At 40.6% G+C, this 23,751-nt stretch overlaps 2 protein-coding genes across 2 annotated transcripts in view; both read left to right on the top strand.

Moving 5' to 3' along the window:
• The first annotated feature begins 303 nt into the window (after window positions 1–303).
• On the top strand, window positions 304–5,875 carry LOC107379308 (sialic acid-binding Ig-like lectin 5). The gene is made up of 8 exons (XM_015950013.3): window positions 304–559; window positions 1,098–1,496; window positions 3,522–3,833; window positions 3,911–4,174; window positions 4,441–4,713; window positions 4,836–4,944; window positions 5,026–5,191; window positions 5,292–5,875. Exons 1-8 carry the CDS (start codon window positions 436–438, stop codon window positions 5,436–5,438), a joined length of 1,794 nt encoding a protein of 597 aa, XP_015805499.3. The 5' UTR covers window positions 304–435; the 3' UTR covers window positions 5,439–5,875.
• An 841-nt stretch (window positions 5,876–6,716) lies between these two features.
• Window positions 6,717–23,751, top strand: part of xrcc1 (X-ray repair complementing defective repair in Chinese hamster cells 1) — a 34,590-nt gene continuing 17,555 nt past the window's right edge. Inside the window, exons 1-10 of the mRNA XM_015950012.3 lie at window positions 6,717–6,995; window positions 7,077–7,169; window positions 10,054–10,161; window positions 10,261–10,419; window positions 11,068–11,142; window positions 14,276–14,399; window positions 14,640–14,749; window positions 18,328–18,490; window positions 18,566–18,803; window positions 22,046–22,162. Coding sequence (XP_015805498.3) covers window positions 6,945–6,995; window positions 7,077–7,169; window positions 10,054–10,161; window positions 10,261–10,419; window positions 11,068–11,142; window positions 14,276–14,399; window positions 14,640–14,749; window positions 18,328–18,490; window positions 18,566–18,803; window positions 22,046–22,162 — 1,238 coding nt within the window. The 5' untranslated portion in view covers window positions 6,717–6,944. The remainder of the gene's footprint in view (window positions 6,996–7,076; window positions 7,170–10,053; window positions 10,162–10,260; window positions 10,420–11,067; window positions 11,143–14,275; window positions 14,400–14,639; window positions 14,750–18,327; window positions 18,491–18,565; window positions 18,804–22,045; window positions 22,163–23,751) is intronic.

The raw sequence follows: 23,751 nt of genomic DNA, 5'->3' as shown, positions 1-23,751 counted from the left end.
ACATATTTATGTGCAGCAACATAATAATAAAAATACCATCAACAGCAAGGGTGATGTTCTTTTTTCCGTTTAACTTGTATTTCTGTTTTGTTTTTATTATTATTTTTTTAAGAGCATCAGAAGCTTCAAATGGATCAATGTTACAAAGAGGAAAAACCAGAAATAAGCACATTTAGATCCACTGAGGAAATGAGCAGCAGCATGAGAGAATGACTCAGACGTTGTCATGTGTCATCTTGCTGATGTCTTTCTTTCCTTTACAAACCAGTTCCACTTATTTTTCTATCTGAAAAATGTTTTCAGTCTGATCGGATGCCTCAGGAAGAGATGTGTTCTTTTTGCATCTGCAAACAAGGATATATGGATGATTCAGATTAGCTAAATGAATAAATATCATACTTATGAGTAGGTGGAGGTTTGATAGGCAGGAGTGAGATGATGGAACAACCCAGCTTCCTCTCCTTTGCCCCTCTTGTCGTTCTTCTCTGTCTGTGTTTGCACAGCAGGGTTGCAGCCATGCATGCAGACTCTGTCCTTTTAGCATGTTCGCTTGTCATGGGTAAGTAAACTATTTTATAAAAATTTTCCTAAAGTTGTCTTGTTATTTTAATTTCAAGAACACGTTTTCTTTATTTGTGTAATGTCCAGCTGAGAGTATTTGAAAAAGGCAACCTTAAAATTTGTGAACATTGTTTTTTATAAAATGTTTCTGCAGAAGCTGCATATTTAGAGCAAAATGGAGAAAAAAAGAGTGAAGTTTAATAGTTTTCTGCTGAGAGAAAAAGACAATCTGGATAAGTCTGATGGATAAAAAGTATAATTACTCTGTTCCATTTTCTAAATGTATGCCTATTGCAAAACACAGTTTTCCATTAAAGTCAGATTTCTTTTTGCCAATCCTAAATATTTTCTCCTACGAAACATTAGAATTAAATGCATTCAAATGTTAAGAGCAATATACTATTTTTAGTCTTAATAAAGAGAAATAAAACAGCTTTTAGCTGCTAATTCTCTCAGCTCTCCTACTTCTAAACCTACAATCTCACACAGCGATGTCTGATTCCCCAATAACCGTGTGTTCTCCAACACCACAACAGTCTTGAGGAGGGAGGTCGAGGCTGTCTCACTTGTGCCCTCAGTCCCCGACCGCGTCAAAGCTCTAGTGGACTCCTGCGTGGTGATTCCTTGCTCCTTCACACCTGCAGCTCCTGATCCTCTCCAGGGACCGAAGAAGAGGGTGGATGTGCGACTAAGGTTCAGAGACGGCAGTCATCTGTTCCCTCTGCGGAGCACTGCTTTTAACAGCGAAAGCAGAGATCAAGTGAGCAGAAATTTCCAAGGCCGGACGTCCCTCTTTGGTCGGATTTCAGATGGAGACTGTTCAGTGCAGATAGAGGGAGTCAGGGCAGGTGATCCAAAGGTGTTTGAAGTTGCTCTGAAGAAAGAGGATGTCTTACTCTGGGGAAAGCCACGGAGTATTAATCTAGACATCATTGGTGAGTGGGGAGGACAGTGCTCTTCCTTTGTCTGGTTTACAACAACACTGTATGTTTCTAGACGGCATGGAGAATGTTTCACTCATACCGTAGTCAAAGATTATGAGAATTAAGCAAGTATTGGCTTGTCAAAAGTTTGCTGCTTTAGTGCTTTTAGGTCTTTTTAGATGTTATACTGAACGTATCAAACAGTCAATACTTAAATGATTGGATCTTTGCTTTGAAGACCTCTGCAGTCTGTCCAGTTATGCTAAACTTTTCGTTCTAATCCTGACTGATGGCAGCCCATTTCTCATAATCAACGCTTGGAGTTAGTCCGAATTTTAGAGCTTTGTGTCTCAGTCAGACTCTCAAGGATTGAAATCTGTGTAGTTTCAGGGTCATTGACCCTAAATTTGAATGTTTTGTTCTTCAAACCACTAATTTAGCCTCATGACAAGTGAACGATTTCGAAATACATCACTCATTCACAAACTGGTCTTGGATGGTTTGAAGGAGTTCCTCTGGGATGATACTTAAGTACCTGTTGCATTTTAAAGTAGATAGGAAAAGCAGCCACAGAAACTTTATTACAGAGAAGGAGCAGTCACATACAGCATGCATTTTGGGCCCACTCCCAATCCTCACACAGCACCCCACGGTCTTCTAAAGTGCACTTGGAGGAAGTGTGCAGTAAGGCTTTGAGTGCATAGTGCACAAGTGTGCAAATACTTGCCGAATTAGAACTGGGAGCTTAGCGTCATCAACCTCAAAGCATGCCGGGATCCTGGTCGTTGCGCTACTTAGAAAAAAATATACATATGAACAATTTTCAAACAACCAATTATTTCACATAGTCTCTTTACGGAGTATTTCTCTTATCTGATGGCACCATCTAGTGGCTGACAAGCATATCACACAAATAATCTCTGGGTCTGTTTTTTTAAAATGGCAACATCACAGTTTTTAGTTATAAATGTGCTTCTGTAGCCGACAAACAGAGCTAAAACATGTTGTTTTACAAGTATTATTCTCATGCCATGTTGTGTTTACATGTATTTATATTTTAAAAACTTACTTGTCCGTGGAAAGTTCATCAACTGCATCAGCGAGGTATTCCTTAAATTTGAGGCAGGTAAGCGGTAGTCTAACGCTATTGGTTAGTTCTGGTCGGCGCTCAGTTTCCTATTGCACAGAGCTCTGAGGGTCAGGGGCATGCTTAACAAAAAAAAGACATATTGCTTACATTACATCACAGTACATGATAAGAAAATCAAGATCAATTAAGCTTCCTAAAATAAACTACTTTTGAAAATACATATATTCAGAAAAGACACTTTTGGATGGATTGTGGGTAATACTCAAAGTCCACATTGATGCAGACTTGGGCAAAGTACAGATCACGGGTGCAAAAGGGCTGTGCTCAACTTCCGCACTGGAGAATCAGGACACGCTACGCACTCGCACTCTTCTTCTGCCTACAACATGTCAGTATGAGCCTACACTGCCCCTAGTGTTCAGAACACAACAGTCCCATTCTTTGTTCATGGCTGTGCTTAGGCTAAATTGTGAATGACAGTGCACATTCAACACACAGGGCAAATGTTAATTTCACAAGTTGTGTCAAATAAAGTAAAATTTCTCAAAGACTTTACCTCAGTCCTGTCGTATTTTGACATTTTGAGAGAGAGGAGAAGTAGTTGAATAGTTTGATGTATAATATGTGTATGGTATGTTAAAGTCGGACCATTAAAAACTGAAAATTGATACAGATATTACATTTTAATGCTGATATCGGTTGATATTATTGGTAGACCGATAATATCAAACATCCCTTTTTATTTAATTTAATTATCTTAATAAATGAGGCAGCAATTTTTTACAATTAATTTGTTTCATCCTCAAAACCTTTGTCCATAGTTATACAATTTCAGCTCCATGTGTGACCTAAAATATGTAATGACAGTCTTGCTTTTTCTAGAATTAGAAAGTATTTAATCAGAAGAGGTAATGAACAGAAATGATGGAGACTTTTTCTGCTGACAGAAACCCTCGAACCTCCCGTCATCAGCGGTGCTCTGTCAGCCACAGATGGACAGTTGGTCACCCTGAACTGCTCCATAAACTATTACTGCCCCTCCAGACCTCCCACCATGCAGTGGAAGTGGGAGGGAAGAGCCCAGTTGAACATCACGGAGCTTGAGGAAGTGAAAGTAATCACCCCTGACGCCCAAAGATGGATGTTACTGTCCTCTCTGTCCTTCACCGTGTCACACCTGGTGAAACCCAGAATCAGGTGCGAAGTCAAACATCCCGGAGCCAAAGTGTTATCGACTACAAAGGAGATGCATGTGACATGTAAGCACAGTTTCAACACTCACCTTGTTCTTGTTTTGGACGATAACTGAATTAATTTCTCTCTTTCGTGATTTTAGTTCCACCAAAAGATGTGAAGGTTCAGATTGAGTCATTGACTGTGCAGCAGGGGGGAACTGCCTTGCTTTTGTGCTCTTGCAAGGCCGACCCTCCCGTGTCAGACTATCGCTGGTCCTACACTCAGCACGGCCGCACTGTCCACCTCAACTGGCGGACGCATTTCCTGCGAGTTTATAACGTGACCAGAGACATGAGGGTTCGCTGCTCTGCTCAGAACGCCATCGGTCGAGGAGAATCCCAGCCCACGGCGCTAAACGTACAATGTAAATGTTGACTTTGACCAACTCTCACCAAACTAAAACGGAAATCAAATTGATTTCTCAGTTTTTTTTAATTCACTGACTGATTGGGTGTGGTCTACACTTTGACATCACTGCAGCAAAAATATGAATCACATAAAAAATATAAACAAAGAAGTCATTGAATATGAGAAAAATAAATCAATCCAGAGAACATGCAAATCTATGGTTCTCTCAATATTACTGATTTTAATTAACTTCTTTAAACTAAATCTTTTTCTCTCTGACAGATAAGCCTACCATCGTCCAGCTATCCTCTTCTTGTGTTGTGGGGGCTTCTGAGGTTCTTTGCCGGTGTTCCGTCGACTCAAACCCTAAATCAGCTGTCACCTGGAGCGTCAACGAGACAGCTCCACGTCAGGATTACAACATGTCCACAACATCTGAGTCCGGCATGCTGACGGCGTCTCTGAGAGGCCGCATGGACAAACCGTTGAGAGTGATGTGTTTTGCATTCAATGCCCTTGGAAATGACTCCCTTGTTTTGCTGCAGGGAGACGAAGGTGTGTTTAAAGCATGGCTGTCTCTTGCTCTCGTCACACCTGTTTTTATTGCTACATTACTTAAAGGGTTATTTAAAAAATAGGTTTAATGAATAAAATCTGAAAGTTCTGCTCTTGTTCAGGTTCAGAAACGGCTGCTTTGATTTGGATCATTTCACCTGCTGCTCTCGTCGGTCTGCTCATTTTCCTCCTGGCCCTTCTCGGGTTCTGCTGCAGAAAAAAAGCTAACAAGTAAGTGAAGCAAAAATGTTGGTTAAATAAATGTTTTGCTTAATAAAACTCGTAGCTTTAAGCCTCATCTGCTCATCTCAGGCGGGTTCTAAGCAGAACAACAGCTGTGTACCCAATGGGATTGGGGATTTATCAGGAGAGCATGCCTCTGTACATTAACTGCACTGAAGTGACGCATGTTTACACCAATGGAAGCTACCAACTAGTGTACCAGAACTGCACACCACTTTTTGTCCACAATGAGCAGGTATGAATTTGTACTTTCAAAGGAAGTGTTTCTCACAGAAGACATCTGTGGATGTCCCCACTTTTTATTCTGATAATCTGTTTTTCTTTTCCCTTTTTAGCTCCGTCCAATGGGTCGAAGAGGTGGGGAGAGAAAAAGAGGTAGAGAGGATGGACGTGTTGATAGACAAGGTGGTGTAGGGGTCAGAGCAACAAGGGAGGTGCAGGGTGCTGATCCAGAGACAGGCATCTACCTGGAGGTCCTCTGAACTGTTTCTTCTCATAAAATAATGATTAAAAATGGTTCCGAACTCCGGAGGATCAGTCATTCATGTTTCCCGCCACATGTTGCTGCAGCATTCACTGATTCAGATATCTGGAATCTTGTTGAGCTTAAGCACTCTTACAATTTTTGTTACGTCAGTAATTTTTCTTTTCAGCCCAAACGTTTTACTAGTCAGATGATCTTAAAGTTCAACTTCTGATTAAACTTTAGGACAACCGGTGTTATGATACTTTGCACCAATCCCACAGACTGGCTTTAACCCTTCTGATGATAAAGTGAAATTTTTCGTTTTATGGATGTTTTTTGTTTGTTTGTTTTTGCCCGTGATAATTAATTTGAGCATTAATAAAGTTGTTATTGAATATAAAACATTTTGAAATAAAGAATCACTGCTTTTATGTTTGGGCAGGAATGTAAAAACTGTGATTGTATTAACTTTTTTCCTCACAACTTTATTTTACAATAATCAAAAACATTTGGTGTTCTTTTATATCATTGTCCAAGAAAAAGCAAAATAAACAGCTTCAGTCGATAACTATTTTCAGATTTAGAACATTTTCAGTTAAGTATATATGACATATACTGAAAACAATTGATATGACAATAAAAGTGGGTTGTTATTATTAGCAAAAATATGAACAAAACAACAGAAATAATTTAAATTTAAAAGATTAAATACAATAAATAACTAATAGTACTACACAGTATTAAAATAACATTTTATATTTACATGCAGGCCCGAGCAGGGTCACGCGCGCGAACCGAACCAGTCAGTCAAACATCTCTTTGGCTTAGTAGCCAGCCAGGGCGCATATCAATCGGGACACTGTGACAGGACGCTCACACTGCCACACATTTAAATACTAAAATAATTCTGCCCTAAAATTTATAAAATAAAACACATTTTCAGGATATAAACAAAAGAAAAGTAAGTTAACATTTTTAAATCTTTAAAACTATTTATTAGTGATGTCTCAGTTCACAGTTCTCCCGTTTGGGGGCGCTCACGTGTGTAAAGTAATTATGGTAAAAGAAGAAGAAAAAGAAACGCTCTCATTGGACAGAAAATCGGTTGTTTGGAAGTTACGTCAGGTTGTCAAATGTGCAGCCTTTTGGTGGGAAAATGTGGACACCCTTTCGCTCGTTTTACGTTAAATTAAGCGTGTTAACACGAAAATTCAGTAGTTTACTTTGCTGACAAAGAAACGGGTATTTGTCAAGCATACAGCAGTGTAAACATTTTGTGCGCAGCAGTCATTTAAATACAACGAATTACCAAACGAATGAGGAAAAGTTCACTATCTATTGTTTGCTAGCATGCTATCAGCTTAGTCAACAGCTTGTTTAACGCAGACTAACGAGAGAAGTACAGCCACTAAACGAAATCTGGTTTCGTTTTATGTGTCTTGAACCTGATACGGATTCGCTAGATCTTTAAAGCGCTCGGTTGACGGTTTTTATGGTTAAGTAAGTTTGAACTTGTCAAAATATGCCAGAAATCCAACTGAAACATGTCGTGTCCTGCAGCTCAGAGGACAGTGTAAGTTTTTTTTTGTATCATGTAAAGTCGATGTTCAGCTGCTGTTGAGCTTCCACTAAACCCACTTTCAACATAAAACAGACGCATAAAGCAGACAATCTCCTGAGCTCAGACACCTACAGAAAGTGGAAAGCAGCAAGACCCGGAGAGAAACAGACATCAGTCATTCTGCAGGTTGGTTTTTGGCCCTTTTGATGTCAAATGTCGGTAGTTTGTTTTTATTTGCCCAGGTGACACTGAACAGAGATATTTAAATCAGGCTTTTATTTCAGTTGTAAATCCTAGAAAATGCTTAAATTATAGAATGATGTTTTTAGGGTTTTGAAAGAGATGGATCTTTAAGCATGCGTTTGAACTCAACTTTAATTGACATATCTGAATGTAGCACAATAACATTTTAAAGTCAAGTGATTTGAGCATGTTCATGTGCTGATCATTAAATTAGAATTTCATGAAAAAGGTAATTACTTTTAAAAGTGAAACTTGTATATTAGATGCATTCTTAACACACGGACTGATGTATTTCAAATGTTTATTTCTTCAATTTTGATGATTATAACTGACAACTAATGAAAATCCCAAATTCAGTATCTCAGGATATTAGAATATTGTGAAAATGTTCAATATTGAAGGCCCCCAGGTGCCACACTCTAATCAGCCAAAAAAAAAGAGCCTTTTAATGGTCTCAGTCTTGTTCTGTAAGCTACAGAACCATGGGGAATACTGCTAACTTGACAGTTATTCAAAAGATGACCATTGACATCTTCCACAAGGAGGGCAAGACACAAACGGTCATGATAAGGAGGCTGGTTGTTCACAGAGCTCTGTGTCCAAGCACATTAATAGAGAGACAAAAGGAAGGACAAGATGTGGTAGAAAAACTTGTAATAGCAATAGGGGTAACTGCACCCAGGAGAGAATTGTGAAACAAAACCCATTAAAAAATGTGGAGATTCACTAAGAGTGGACTGCAGCTGGAGTCAGTGCTTCAAGAACCACCCACACACAGACATATTCAAGAAATGGGCTTCAGCTGTCGCATTCCTTGTGTCAATCCACTTTTGAAGAAATGACCGCTTCAGAAGCGTCTTGCCTGGGTTAAAGACAAGGACTGGACTGCTGCTGAGTGATCCAAAGTTATGTTCCTTTGGAAATCAAGGTCCCAGAGTCTGGAGGAAGAGAGGAGAGAAACATAATCCGCATTGCTTGAGGTACAGTGTAAAGTTTCCACAGTCATTGATGGTTTGGGGTGCAGTGTCATCTGCTGATGTTGGTCCATTGTGTTTTCTGAGGTATAAGGTCTACGTAGCTGTCTACCAGGAAGTTTTAGAGCACTTCATGCTTCCTGCAGCTGACCAAATTTATGGAGATGCAGATTTAATTTTCCAACAGAACTTGGCACCTGCACACAGGGTCAGTGACCATGGTATTCCCGTTCTTGATTGACCAGGAAACTCACTTGAACACCTATGGGATATTGTGAAGAGGAGGATGCAATATCCTGGACTAGGCCTGGGCAATAAATCAATTGAATGAATTAATTCGAATTTTTTGTTGCGGGTGATTTAAAAAAAAAGTGTAATTTATGTAATAGCGCCTTTTTGGCCCTCCGGAACTTCCGTAGCATTAGTTTCACAGTTTATTTCTGCAGCGAGCCTTAAAAACTCACCTCACACCACCCAGAGTTTCTTCTTTAAAACGAACGTGCTTCCTGGGTGTTTGGTTGTAGGTTGAAAACTTTACATCAGTTGTCAAGGGGAAAGTTCAGCAGACGTGTTTGTTTACATTTTTGCTGCTGCGTGCCTGCAGTGTGAGAGAAGGGAGACAGGTGACGCTCCGTTCAGCATCTCTACAGACTCCAGAAGCAGCGACAGCCAGCTGGTTTGATCCGCTCTGAAAGGTGTTGGTCAGAATTTGCACATCGCCTTTTTTTTTACAGAGACTGGGCGCGTGCAGCCATCATGCGTCACTCAATTCAGTGTCCGTGCAGAAACTCATGTAGGAATTTTTATCCGCTGCACTTGAATCACACCAATAAATATTCATTATTTAACGGAAAAAATAAACCGAAACGATACGCAAGTGGACCGAACCGAAACGGTTTAACACTCCCTCGTGAACCGTTACACCCCTAGTCTTAATTGATATTCAAATTTTCTGCGATACTGAACTTTGGATTTTCATTAGTTGGCCGTTATAATCAACATTAAAGGTGCAGTATGTAAGAATATAGGGAGAATTTTACAGTGAGAAAATCCCAAAAGAGTAATGTTTCAGTCATTTTGGAAGGAAGATTATACTGAAACGTATTTCATATCCAGCTGGCTGTGGGGATTGTCAGCTTTTCTCATGTCTTAACAAAGGAAGGAGGAACGTGACTGCTGTTTACCATCAGTGAGTGTGGGGTTGCCGTGTCTCCTGTGAGCTAATACTGCTGCGCCGACAATTGTAATTTGACAACGGCCAGCAAAAAATCTCCAGAGTTGTTTAAAATGGTTGCGGTGCAGTAAACAAATATTACCACATTTTTACTTCATTTCTACATAATGCACCTTTAAAGAAATAAACATTTGAAATATATCGGGCTGTGTGTAATGAATGAATCTCGCATGCAAGTTTAACTTTTTGATTAAAATTAGTGAAAGAAACCAGCTTTGTTATGACATTGTAATTTTCTGACCAGCACCTGTAAGTATGCACTGATCATGAATCCCCAACAGTGTAAGCTGCTGTAAAATCGTAAAAATTCACCTTGAAACGTCTCAAATTTGATTTGGGACAAAGTACAAGATTTTTATATAAATGCAGTGAAACTTACTCGAGTGCCGTATCTTTTTTCCATCGCTCTTCCAAGTCTGACCTCCAAACAAAACCGTAAAATATTTAATGTTTAAACGCCTCCAAGGGTCATCTTATTTCTGACAAGTATTGAATGTTTTTCGTAAATGTTCACATCTTTTTCAATTGTGTAGTTTCCCCCTAAAGTTATAAACGACTGTCTGGAGGCCAGGCAGAAGTCATTTATGTGAACTGTTCTTTTAACCTTTTTTTTTTTTAGTTTGAGAAGGAGGAGCAGGTGCACAGCATTGATATCGGAAATGAAGGATCGGCTTTCATCGAGGTGTTGGTGGGAAATTCTTCAGCTGTCAGAGACCAGGACTATGAGGTTTTACCTACAAACTAAACTGTTATAAGTCTCTGCTCCTGATTAGTTTGATTCTTTGTCATTCCTGTTTATCTACGTTGGTTTAAATTGCCTCTTTAGGTCCTTCTTGTCACTTCGTCCTTCATGTCCCCCACTGAGAGCCGCAATGGCACCAACCTGAACCGCGTACGCTTCTTTGGTCCCAACCAGCTGCAGAAGAGCACAGCCCAGGAGAAATGGGACAGAGTGAAACTTGTCTGCAGCCAGCCATACAGCAAGGTAAGGGCCTGTTTAAAAATCAGTATACATCTCAAATCACGGTATTGTAAATATAAAGACTGAAGGATATACGTTATTGGTGTACATATTAAGCAATGTTACATTTGTGGTGGTTGAGATGATAAAAAATCTAAATAAAAGTAATTTAAATTCTAACGGTGTGCAGAAACTTACTTGTGTTGCACGTGACAGTTATACACAGACTGGATGTCCTATGAGGTATTATTAGGCTTATATTATTAGTTTCACCACATCCCTTAGGTAAATATCTAGATTGAGATCTGGTGACTGAGTCCAGTGAACTTATGGTCATGTTCTGGAAGCCAGTTAAAGATGATCTGAGCTTTGTGTGATGGTGCATTATCCTGCTGGAAGTAGCTGTGGTTGTTGGTGGAAATTTCTGTAGATCATCGGTGAATGAAGACCTCAGACCAGCTCACTTAGCACTAACAACCACTTTAATCCTTTCTTTTGATGCTCAGATTGATGTTTAGCAAGTTGCCGTCACCACGTCTAGATTGCTGCCATGTGGTTGGAGTAAAAGTTGTTGTCTCTTTGAAAGTTGTGCTTATGCTATGACTTTGTTTCATAGCTGCACAGAGACTTCGACTAAAACAAGGTGTCTGTTTTGTCTGCTGCATTTTACAGAGCATCGCCTACGGGATTGCCTTTGTGAAGTTCCACTCACCACCCGACAAAAACGATCCTCCAACATCGTCTCCAGTGAGTTCTTGACCTCAGTGGTCCCACTCTTCCTCAGTCGGGTTACAGGGAGCTTGTGTCCATCAGTAGGCATCAACACCCTGGTAGGGTTGCAGGGATTAACCGGTTTGACTGTTAACCGCGTTTAATCCCCCCGTAAAAACGTCTCCAACAAGGCCTATAAAAAAACTAGGGATGTCCTGTTTCGATATAGATATTGAAAGCATTTCGATATCGGCCCAAAAACACAGTATCGGATTATATCGGACTGCATCAAAAATCTCTGATATAACAGGTCCGCTAGGGTTCATATTTTTGCAACCAATGGTTAAAAATATTGTCATTTTTTTCATACTTGCTGTTATTGGCTTTTGTTCTCCGATTGAGTAATATCACTTGATCAAGCCTTTCATACATTCCACACTACAAAATGGATAAAAGTATGTATGATTTGTGCTGATGTCGTATCGGATTGATATCGGTATCGGCCAATACTGAAGGCTGCAATATCGGTATCGTATCGGAAGTGAAAAAAGTTGTATTGGGACACCCCTAAAAAAACTAAAGGTCAAGCGCGACCTGCACAGACAAAAACAAAAGTGAAACTGAAGGCGCGCACGCAGCAGAAGCAGTGACGGTGTCGGTCCAGGATCTGCTCGGGTGCAAGATCGGCTCGGGGTCCTTCGACTGCCGATGACGTCAAAGTACGGCAAACCCACTCGGACAAGATACACTACAAATCTTTATACTGTTGGAAAGAATTTAGCTGTTTCGTTATTAAAATAATGTTTCTTAAGACGTAAGTTTGTGTTTATAATGGTATTTGTAAAATAAAACGCTATATTTTATTCATAATGTTGAACTCCTCTTTGAGCACATCCCTTGAAGGATCATAGGTATTAGCAACACCTGTGAAATTGTATTTGCAGGAAAGAAGTGTGTCCCGTTTATTGAAGTATTTTGTGTTTAGAGTTTTTGACGTCTTGTCCATGCGTAGTTCAGGTACGCTCATAGCTGCTAGCCAAAACTCTGGAGTTAAAAGTTTTCTGGCTTTACTAAAATACCTGTCTGTACTTATTTGATTGATGGTAGTTTTACTTTCTATTAGACTCCAAATGTAATCATGTGGCACGTTTCTAATTCATAATTTGGAAGAATGTAATCGGTGACATTAGCATTAGCGTTCCTATGGGTTTTTCCATGTATATTAGCATTGCGCTAACCACTCGCTGCCAAATTGCAGCCTTTGCGATTAGAAAATCTAATTTTGTCACATCGCAATTTAACTGCTCATGCAGTTTATCGTTCAGCCCTAATATACATGCAGCTCTATGCTAAAAGTGTATTTTCAAAGAGGTAATGATGGATTTCTTTGTAAAAGTTGTCCATCTTTCCAACAGAAAAATATGCCTGGACCAACGTAACGTGATAACAATGTAACGCGATTACGTCACTTCCGTAAGGTTCATGTTCAGCCAATCAACTACTTTGACGTCATCAGCAGTCGAAGGACCCCGAGCCGATCTTGCACCCGAGCAGATCCTGTACCGACACCGGCAACAATCAGGACTGCTCCATTTCCACCTAGGAAACAGTTGAAGTCTCCTGTGTGGGAATATTTCAGATATATTCCCACAACCTGATCTTTAATAGCAGACAGGACAGTAAATATAACTGGACGAGCAGCCATTCACCATCGTAGATCATAGTGTGATTAAGGGAGTCACGATAGATCGGCATCATTATTGGTATCGGCCAACATTGGTCATTTTTTAACATATCGTGTCGGTTCCATTTGTGAAACTGGGCCGACATTAACAAACAATATTTTTCTAGTTGTGTATCGGCTTCAGAAGGGAAGGGGGGTGATGATGCGTAGTTGTTGATATGAAAGTGATGGTAATCATGTAGGAAGCATACATGTCTGTGGTGTGTGTGTGTGTGTGATAGTAATAGATTATATTTATATGTATTTCTTGTCTTTGGAGTGTTTATTGGCAAGAATCTGGCAATGTGATAACTATCACAATATAAGGGAGACGATGCAATAAATGTCAGACAATGTTTGTGATGTTTTTGACAGAACAGAATTGAAAAACTCAGTTCAGGTTTCTCCAAGTGTGTCGAGTGTTAGAGCAAGATTTTGTTGCTCCTACTTCTCACTGGAAGCATCGGTGGTGCGGAACAGTTTACTCACGACTTTCACTGAGCGCCAGCACACGCCAGGAGGATCTCAGCCACGGAGCGACGTCTCTGCCGTGCTCCTCGCTGGATTCGTGAAATCACTAAATCCCTCGAGTTTATTTCATCTGCCATTAAACCAAAAAAGAAGGAAATCACATTTGTTATCGCTGTTTGATGTCATATATAATATTGTTCCTCTCCACTGCCAGGATTAAAGCCATAAAAACACATTGCCGCACTTCTGGAACGATGCTGGGAGTAAAAAGGGTCATTCGGTCACTTGTTTTGATGTAATCTACATGGATATGAAATCCCATCGCTGCAATGGTCTTTTATTTTGAAAGTTACTGGGGATTTTACACTGAAACTGTATGTGATTTCCTGTCTAGTCCTACGTTAACTGCGTAAATTGTCGTGTCCCAGAAGTGAGTCACGGCAAAAATAGAACCCAATCCTATCGTTAGCAACGCAGCGCTTCTGGGGCGCGTCGCGGCTGGCTTGAATCGCTTACGGTGACGTTCTGTTGCCGTTCTGCGCCGCTGATGCTTCCAGTGTGAAGTAGGGGCCAGAGTGAAGGTGGTTAAATCTGCTGCCACCTAGCGGTCGGGCGTTGAATTGCTCCGCATAAAAGAAATAAACGTGTGCATGTAAATTCTCAATGAAAATCGATACACTGCTTTTACATATCTACTCAGTATCATTACACAAAGTATTACAGTATATCCGTGTATTAATATATTTTCTTATATTCTTTCTAATATTGTTAAAAATATCAGTTATTGGGTGTAACAACGACGTTATCGTTGCATCGCTGGATTTGTTCCTTTTGTTTGACAATTAGAATTTTCTAGGCAAGTCTTCTATTTTTAAAGTAAACGAACCTATTTAATGTAACGTGAACTTCCTGATTTAGAAACAGAAAAATGTCTGATTTTAGTTTCAGCGCTGAACCCTTCTCCTTTCCTGTCAGAAACTAACAAAGCTGGGACAGTTCAAGGTGAAGGACGAGTCTCCGCCATCTGGGTCCAGCATTCAACCCGGCAGCCTCTTCTTCAGCCGAGACAAGGCAGCCAAGCCCAGCACTTCCCTTAAAGGTGAACCCGTTTGTTTTTATCTGCCAGCCCCCGGAGCAGTCGCTTTCTCACAGCTCTCAGTGGTGCTAAAGCCGTAATGACATTAGATAATAAAGAAGCCTAAGAGAGCATTAATTAGTTTTTATTTTAAGCTGCTTAAAAGCACCAAGAGACCTAAAAGGCATATTTTTTATTGTCAGGCTATTTAAGGTTAATAGTTCTGTCGTATTTCCTCACAGTCTGCTGCTCTTCTGTGTTTAGCAACTCCTCAGAGTGACAAGTTGAGCTACGCTGCAGCAGCTCTGCAGACAGGAGGCAGCAGCTCTCACTCATCGGGTCAAGCGCCCTCCTCCAGCTCTGCCTCACCGCAGGTACTAAATATCCTCATCAGTTTCTGCTCTGAAGAGCGGCCACCTGTTCCGTCAGCGAGCCGTTCTCCACTTTCTTTATTTAGACCACCAGAAGTTAGGCTGAGAAAGTGGAAACAACCACGATGTTAAAGTTTGGCGTAGAAGTTTCAGCTTGCCTATCGTTAGAAATTATGTTTATTCTGCTAAAGCGTAAAAAGTTGGACGTTAAACATCTCTGCAATGGATTTTTTTATTCAATGACGCAAGCAATCATAAAAGTTGGAGAATGAAAGCAGATGGATGTTCTTTCACACTTAATCCTTTACGGGGATTTGAACATCTGCGTGCCCTCCCTCTACGTTCTAACATCTGTATCAGTGGTTAAAGGTGGAATAGAAGGTGTTTTTCTTGCCATTCAAGAACGCTACGTTTTAGAAACTAAACAAGTCAAATGACCACGGATGTTCTGATCACATTTTTTTGCTCCCGATCCGATTCCGAGTCATTTGATTAAAAGAATCTGCCGATATCGAGTCCTGACCCGATACTTTAGAAATGCATTAAGAAGAAGGGAGAACACACTAGAGTTGTCCTTTAAGTTTTTCAAATCATTAACGCGGTTCTTTCTTCTGTATTCCTGTCAATACTTTAGTTGTTTTGCCATAAAACATCACTTGTTTAGGAACTGCATTAATAAGAAATGTGTTATTTTTAAGAATTAATGTAAAAGTAGCCTTGTCGCTCATATTTTAAATCGTTTATTCGGTGTGCTGATGTTTTCAGCAGCAAGGATGGCACGGCTCATAACGGTCGGCAGCAGAGCAACTTTTTTCCTACAAAACACAGATAGTTCTTCTGCGTCTACAAATGTAGGAGGAGAAACCAGATGGCACCGTGACTTAAGGAGATTGCAGATCCCGATGTTTGCAACCACAGACGCTCATTCACTGTGATAAATATACTGCTATTTTTTTCATTTTTGCTCTCCGTAGACTCTTCTTGGTTTCTTAATGTATCCTTTACTGTTTGCTGTCAGTTTTTTTTAATAAGGTGGCGAATCGCCTCCTTAAACCACCTCATTAAATGCCCTGTTTGCACACAGTACATGTGATCATTACACTCCCTTTGCTGTTGTTTTACAAATGCATCCAAATTACAGATATTTTCTCTCCTTTGAGGTGACAGCTACGTTCTGTGTTAGCTAACTGCCACATGTTATGGTGCATAAATTCCCAGTCTACCTTAAACTGTGGGACACACAGCATTGTTGTCTGTGATACTAAGACTACCGATGTAGAGGAACTTGTTGAATTTATAACTAAGCCATTGCTTTTCTGTTTGGATCTCTTTCTCAGGATAATTTTAAAAACAAATATTTATCGTTTTAAATGGTTAAATCCAGTTTTTCCCACCAATTCTGATTTCCTGGAAACCACATGATCGGACCCAATTTCCAGTCATGTGATCGGAGCATCCCTAGTGAGTGGGCTATCCCAAAGAGAGTTGAGAGTGCAAGAGCTTTCCGGTTTGGGGATGGAAAAATTGTGCAATCCACAAGAAAAGTAATTATTCCAGCAAAAATAGGAGAAACTAGATGCCAAACAGAGACGAAAGTAGTTCCAGCAGATCGACCGAAGCTTTTGAGCAAAATTTCATTGAAGAGAGCAAACGCTGTTTTGGACATTCCTCGAGACAAGGCAACAATGTTTGAACAGCCTAGAACATCTTCTGTTTAGGAAGTGTCACCACAAAAGAGCCAAGGAGATAGTAAAGCATTTTATTTACTGCTGGATAAGCATTTATGGCCCACTCTTGAAATGTTACTTAAAGTCAGAAGAGACAACGATTGTAACTGGGCTTTGATGGCAAAGATCTGCATGCACAATGTGCTACAGCTCCTGTCAATGGATAAAACCCAACCCTGCCTTTGCTTCTCACTGATATACCTCCAGCAGTGGATGGCCCAGCACTCTACAACACTGCATGCCACGAGAAAAGCCTTTACTCAGGCTGAGTGTGCTGATAGGATCCGAAGAGCCTTTTGCAAATGGCTGCGATCCACTGATATAAAATATAAAACAGGAGACGACGTCTATCACTAAACAACTGATCGTCATGAATGGAAAGGTCCAGTTGTGGTTCTTGGCCTAGATGGTGGAACATATGTTGGAGTCCACCACTCTAAGTTAAGAAAAGCAAAATGACATACAAGAGAAACCAGAAGGAACTCAGAGAAAATCCAATTAAAACTAATGAAACCAATTTCAAGACACCAGCAGCGGTACCTGATGAGGAGCACGATGATTTGGAAAGCAGACAAGAGGACATGGGATCGACAAATGATGAACCACACGGTGCTGCAAAAAATAATGACTCCTGTGATTCAGTACAACCTGTACAAGCGGGAGACGCAGACAAGGAAACGGGTCAAAAATAACAAGTTGAGCAGGAAACGCCACTGTAAGGCACACAAACTGGCACAACCTGGAATACAGAGCCAGAAGAATTATTATTTTAAATTATTTATTTCATTTATTATTAAAATAGAGAAAAAAAAACAATCCTAACAATAAAATGAGTTATCTCAAACCAAGAAAATGAAAGCGGAACAGAAAGAAAAAACTAATGTTATCTGCCCCTTTTGAACTAAAATGACATTTATACACTGAAATAACAAGAATTATAAATTAGCCTATGCAAAGTAATTGCTTGACTGGTTAGCTAACGAGAGTTCAATTTGTAAAGAAAAAACAAAAAATTAATAGTAATAATAATTCAAAAAGCAAAAGGATTTTTACACATATACCTATTCATACGTATGTACATTAAAGTGCATCGCATGCCCATATGGTCGCACATACTTCATCTGTACATATATACACACGCATCCACTACATATACACATAAACAAACATACATACATATTTATACATACACACATGAATATATCTACACATATCTTCTATAGCTTTATTATTTATTTATTGTCTTTTATATAATTGATTTGCACGTATATGATTCCAGTATTTCATTTTTAATTAGTTTTTTGAAAGTAAATATCATTTTCGCATCCTTGATTACATTACCTAGCTTAAGAAATAGCTGGGGTCAAGAGCAAGTTGTCACTGCCATTAAAGTGTGGATTATATTACCAAGTGTGTGATTACTGGATTAACAATTTGTGCACCGAGAGGGGTTTGTGCTGAGGGTCAGAGGGGCGGATCAGGATCCAGGATGTTCTCAATGACTGGATGTGGTTTTTCCTGGATTGTTCGTTTCAGAGTCGATTAAAATGATTCCTTTTCTGGCGTACTGTTTGGTTTAATGGGTTCCTTCAGTGTGTGGAGAGCATTTTAAGAAATATGGCAAAAATGCGCTAGAGAAACCTCCCTGCTGCACCTTAGTTGCATGTTTACTTAGGCTACAGTTTGGATTCTTGGAGAACAACAAAAGCTGAGTTGACTTTATGGACCCACCCAGCTTACTGTTTTAAAAGCAAGCTGGTGTTTGGATGGGGAGGCTAAATAAACCGCACTGTCTGCTCTTGGATTCTGTGAGTGGAGGAGGATTTATTTATTTGTTTTGCTTTTCTCGCTCAGCCACCACCAGCAAAAAGAAAATTTGAGTTCAGCAAAGAGCGACAGTCTGCCCCCGGCCCTTCCTCGAAGAAAACAAGTCCTGCTGGGTCACCCGAGACCAAAGCCGCCACCCCCAAGCACAAGCCGAGCCCTGTGAGCACTCCCAGCCCAAGCGCTGCTAAAGGTAGCGTCTTGTTTCAGGGCAGGTTGAAAATTTCTCTACTCGAGATTTTAAATAATTTAAATATTATCTTTGCAGCTTCATCAGGACACAAGTCTGCTGAGAAGAAGGAGAAGCAGCCTAAACCAGAGCCCAAGCCTAAGCAGACAACCAAATCTAAGATCAAGCAGCAGGTTTCGTTCAATCAGATCATGGAGGGGGTGGTGTTTGTCCTCAGCGGCTTCCAGAACCCGTTCAGAGGGCAGCTGAGGGACATGGCTCTGGAGATGGGAGCAAAGTATCGACCCGACTGGACTCCTGACTCGACACACCTCATGTAAGCTGTTAAACACAACTTAGGGATGAATCACTGTTGCACATACTCAGGTTATCATTTAATCAGTACAGCGCTGAACAGAAAGGTAAACGCGTCTCATTTATTGTGAATCTGCATTTTTTTCTCTCAGTATTTTGATTATTTAGTAAATCCTTGACTAAATATGTTTTTGTGGGGCAACGGTGGCACAGGAGTTAAGTGCCCACCCCGTAATCGGAAGGTTGCAGGTTTGAGCCCCGCTCAGTTTGAAGAAAAAGAAGAAAAGATCTTTTTTATAGCGCCTCTCAAGACAAAAATCACAAGGCGCTTCACAAAAACAAAAAATGTAAAAATATAAAAAATTATTTAGAAAATGATTAAAAATATATTTAAAATGAGCAAAAAATAGACAATTGTGATTAAACATGTAAAGAAAGAGAGAGTGAATAGGAAAGAGGGAAATCAGTGGATCCTGAGGAAGGTGGAATAGGTGGGGAGAGCAGAACAAGGAGAGGGTGATGAAGGTCACACCAAAGCCAGCCTGAACAAGTGAGTTTTCAGCTGCTTTTTAAAGGAGACCACTGAGTCCACTGATCTAAGGCTCGGGGTAGAGAGGTCCAGAGTCTGGGGGCCACAGCAGCAAATGATCGGTCACCTTTGGTCTTTAGCCTGGTGTGCTGCACAACCAGTAGGCTTTGATCACTGGACCTCAGGGACCTGCTGGGGGTGTAGGGACTAAGAAGATCACCAATGTAAGATGGTGCTTGTCCATGTAAGGCCCTATAGACCAGAACCAGGATCTTGAAATGAACCCTGAAGTTGGCTGGCAGCCAGTGAAGCTGGAGGAGAAGCGGGGTGATGTGGGTTTGTTTGGAGGACTTGGTCAGAAGCCGAGCACAGGCATTCTGAACCACCTGTAGACGGTTCAGGGAGGTTCTGCTCAGACACGTGAAAAGAGAGTTACAGTAGTCTAAGCGTGAGGAGATGAAGGTGTGGAGAACAGTCCCAAGTTCAGAGCGGGACAGAATGCGACTCAGCTTAGCAACGTTCCTGAGATGGAAGAAGGAAGAGCGAACAAGAGAACTGACATGAGAATCCAGGGTGAGAGCTGGGTCAAAGGTCACACCAAGATTCCTGACAGAAGGTTTGGTGTGAGAAGCAAGCTGACCAAGAGAGTCTCTGACTTTGAGAACCAGCTTGTCTGGGGCACAGATGAGGATCTACGTCTTATCTTCATTCAGCTGAAGAAAGCTCCCAGCCATCCAGGTTTTGATAGAGTCTAAGCAGGTGTGTAACAGCTGCAGCTTAGACATCTCATGGGGCTTAAAGGAGATGTACAGTTGGATGTCATCTGCATAAAGATGGTAGGAGATTCATTTGAAGGAGCTCAGGATGTGCTGAAGAGGAAGCAGATAGAGGATGAAGAGCAGAGGCCCCAGCACAGAACCTTGTGGGACACCATGGGTAAGAGAGGTGGTGGAGGACCTAAACTTGGAGACGGCCACAGAAAAGGAGCGCTCAGAGAGATAAGAGGAGAACCACTCCAGAGCAGATCCTGATAGGCCTACCCAGTCTCTCAGCCTCTCCAGTAGCAGGTGATGGTCAACAGTGTCAAAGGCTGCAGTCAGGTCCAGCAGGACCACAACAGAACAGTCTCCTGCATCACTGTGAGTCAGAAGGTCATTAGAGACCCTAAGAAGAGCTGTTTCAGTAGAATGAGCTCTACGAAAACCTGACTGGAAACTATCATAGATGTTCTGTTCATCAAGAGCAGCTGTGAGTTGTTTAGCCACAACCTTTTCCAAGATCTTGGTGATGAACGGAAATTTAGAGATGTGTCTGAAACGGCTATGGAGAGAGGCGTCAAGACTCGTTTTTTTAAGAAGTGGGTGGATTACAGCATTCTTAAAGTATGCAGGGACCTATCGTTGTGTCCTTGGGCAAGTCACTTAACCCCCCTTGCCTGCTGGTGGGAACCTCACCTCTGTCAGTGCACCCCAGGGCAGCTGTGTGTGTGATTAAGTGAATGACTGATTGTGTTGTAAAGAGCCTTTGGGGGTTCTAGGACTCCATAAGGCACTATATCAAATAAAGGCCATTTACCATATTTTTTTTTTACATAATAATGGAACAGTCCAGGACAAAACATTGTAAATATTTAAGTAAAAGTAAAAAAAAAAAAAAATATATATATATATATATATATATATATATATATATATATATATATTGTGCTCATGAAAAGATCAGTATTAGTGAACATTCAGCATGATCGGCCAGTTTGAAAATTAAAAATCCTACAGTTTTCCTGGTCCATAAACTCACCATCGCTAAGAGCAAATTCACTCTAGCCAAAACAGATGCTCCAAGTGAAAGTTTCTTATTCCAGCATCATAATTTTTAAGTAATTTAGAAATTTAAAGGGATGCTAGACTGTTTTTCTTGCTTTTAGCACCCCCAAGTGTCTGTTATTATCTGTGTTCAAAGCAAAAGTGAAACTTATCTCCTCGCTGTGTGTTTGTCTTTTAAGTTTCTAAAGAGCGGTTCATCACTAAATGAAACAAATCAGCTGTGTTCACGATATACAACATGCAGGAAACATGCTGGAAGCAGACTTCAGCTCCACCATGCTAGCTCCACTCCACAGCAACAGTAGGGACTGGTCCGGCAAGGCAACTCTGAAGTTGCAACTGTGGTATTCTGGTCACAGAGGGCGATGGGGTCTGAGTGACATTTAATAACACTGTAAAGAGTCATTTTAGCACATACTGGCTCAAGAAAATGATTTAAAAATGTGAAAAAGTTCCATAGTATCCATTTAAAGGAGATGTGAATTAGATGGTCTTTCAGATAAATTAGTACCGGTCAAATTTGGAGTAGACGGGGCAGAGCTGTAGATGATTTAGGAACAGGCGCCTGCAGCTTAAAGCAGAATCAATGGATTTTTAACTGAAAGAGAAGAAAAAAAGAAAACTTTATTAAAGTTGACTAAACCAATCCAAACTCATATAAATATGATGACTATATTAAATAGTTCTGATAAAAACAACTTAGTTTAATATTAAATGAGTTTTTAATACATTTTTATTCCTGTGATTTAATTCTTTGTGTTTTTTTTCATTGAGTTGTGTCACTGGCCCAGTTGCTACTCCGTGATTTAGTCTGCTTCAGCTGCCGGAGCGATGTTTTTCTGTTGTCTCTGTGGTAATGTAATCGTTTGGGTGTGTTTATGTGCACATTTGTTTTGTCTCATTAATCCCCAGCTGTGCTTTTGCCAACACCCCCAAGTACAGTCAGGTGAAATCAGCAGGCGGCATCATCGTTCGGAAGGAATGGGTGCTGGACTGTCACAAGAGGAAACAGAAAATTTCATATAAACGGTAAGTTTGGGATAAAATCTTCAATTTTTTTAACTCTAACAAGGTTAAACTACAGCAGAATTTAAAGTCCCGTCCTGCTGAGAGGCCTGAACTCTGCCACACAAGCAGCTGCTTGGATTTCAGCAGCGTTTTTTTAATAAAGGACACCACCAAGCAGATTTAGCATCGAGCATGTGCACACACTATGAACCCATGTATGATTAATACTCTCTTTTAAGCCATGCCTGGGTCTCTGTGCCATACAATCTGTGCTCAGCACTCACATTGATTGAAGCATCCAAATATACTCCCCCCCACAGCAGGGTTGCCCACTTGCTACACAGAACACTGTAACCTTGAGCAGATGATCCCTGCTGTGATCACAAATTCAGCCAACTGAGCTCCAGCAGCTCTCTAACTGTACGCCTCATTACAAGAGGGGGTCTGCAACATCAAGGTCCCCCGTTATCATTCCTGACAAATCTATGTGGACTGAATAATGTAAGGCTGAACGCTCATCCCACACTCTGGAACATCCCAATTAATTGGGAGGGTGCTGGATTGTGAGCTTCTCCTCATCATTAAGGTATACCCTCACACTCCCAACCTCCCCGCCGTTCACTGTAGTCGAACTGGGACATAAATAAAGTATTCCAGTATGTTTCAAAAAAGAAAAAAAAAAGTTTTTGACACAAAGATTTTTTTAAATGTGTCAAACTGCTCATAGATTCCTCCCGTTTGAATTTTAAGATGCGCCCAAACGTGAATCTGTCAACATGCCGTGGTTCTAAAATTGCAACAAAAGCATAAAGTCTGTTCTTAGAATAAAATAGTAGTTTATTCTAATCCACACAAGTGCGCAGAGCTATGAAATAGGTTTTGAGGCTTAACGTAGATGCATCAGAAACCAAAAAGGAGAATTGCATTATTGTAATAATAAAACAAGAAGGCTGAAAAGTTGAGCTTTAGCATCTGAGCTCTGTCATCTAAACTGGCTGGGGAGAGTTCATCAGACTGGATGTCCTTACGCCATTTTTCCTTTATAGGTCTCCTTCTCAGAGAAAACGTGATATTTTTCTTTCAAAATACAGTCAGTTGCTCAGAAGTGAGCATGCGTGCTGAACATGAACATTTTCTTCAGCCCCATCGCCTGCATTAGCCACAGAAAAGAAACAGATAGAAAATCAGTCTGATCAGAAAAAGAAAAAGTCTCCTCGACGCCACAGAGAAAAATTAGCCTTCATGGTCTCGCTCACCTTGGCTTACGACCGCAAAAGGTTGTGATGATTTTGCAGCCAGGAGAGAGCAGAGCACGTTTCAGCTAAAACCCGATATGGGGTTTTTAAGGCCGATACCGATTTTTAAAGATTTTTGTTGCAGGTTGCCGGTATCTAAAGCCGATTATTAAGGCTGATATATACGTTTTAGCAGCACATTGATTGTGAAAGACAACTCACTGTGGGCAGTATAAATTAAAGAAGTCAATAAATCTCTTAATATTTATTGAACTTCAAATATAAAACAAACTCAAAACAACATGTGTTGGGGTCCTTCGGGTCCTTTCTTCAGTCTAGTAGTGGCGGCAGTTGGCCACGCAGGTGCCTGATTAT

The sequence above is a fragment of the Nothobranchius furzeri genome, chromosome 5 (assembly GCF_043380555.1).
Source record: "Nothobranchius furzeri strain GRZ-AD chromosome 5, NfurGRZ-RIMD1, whole genome shotgun sequence".
In the NCBI taxonomy this organism is placed as follows: Eukaryota; Metazoa; Chordata; class Actinopteri; order Cyprinodontiformes; family Nothobranchiidae; genus Nothobranchius; species Nothobranchius furzeri.
Note: the sequence above shows the minus strand (reverse complement) of the source record. Positions and strands in the feature narration are given on the sequence as shown.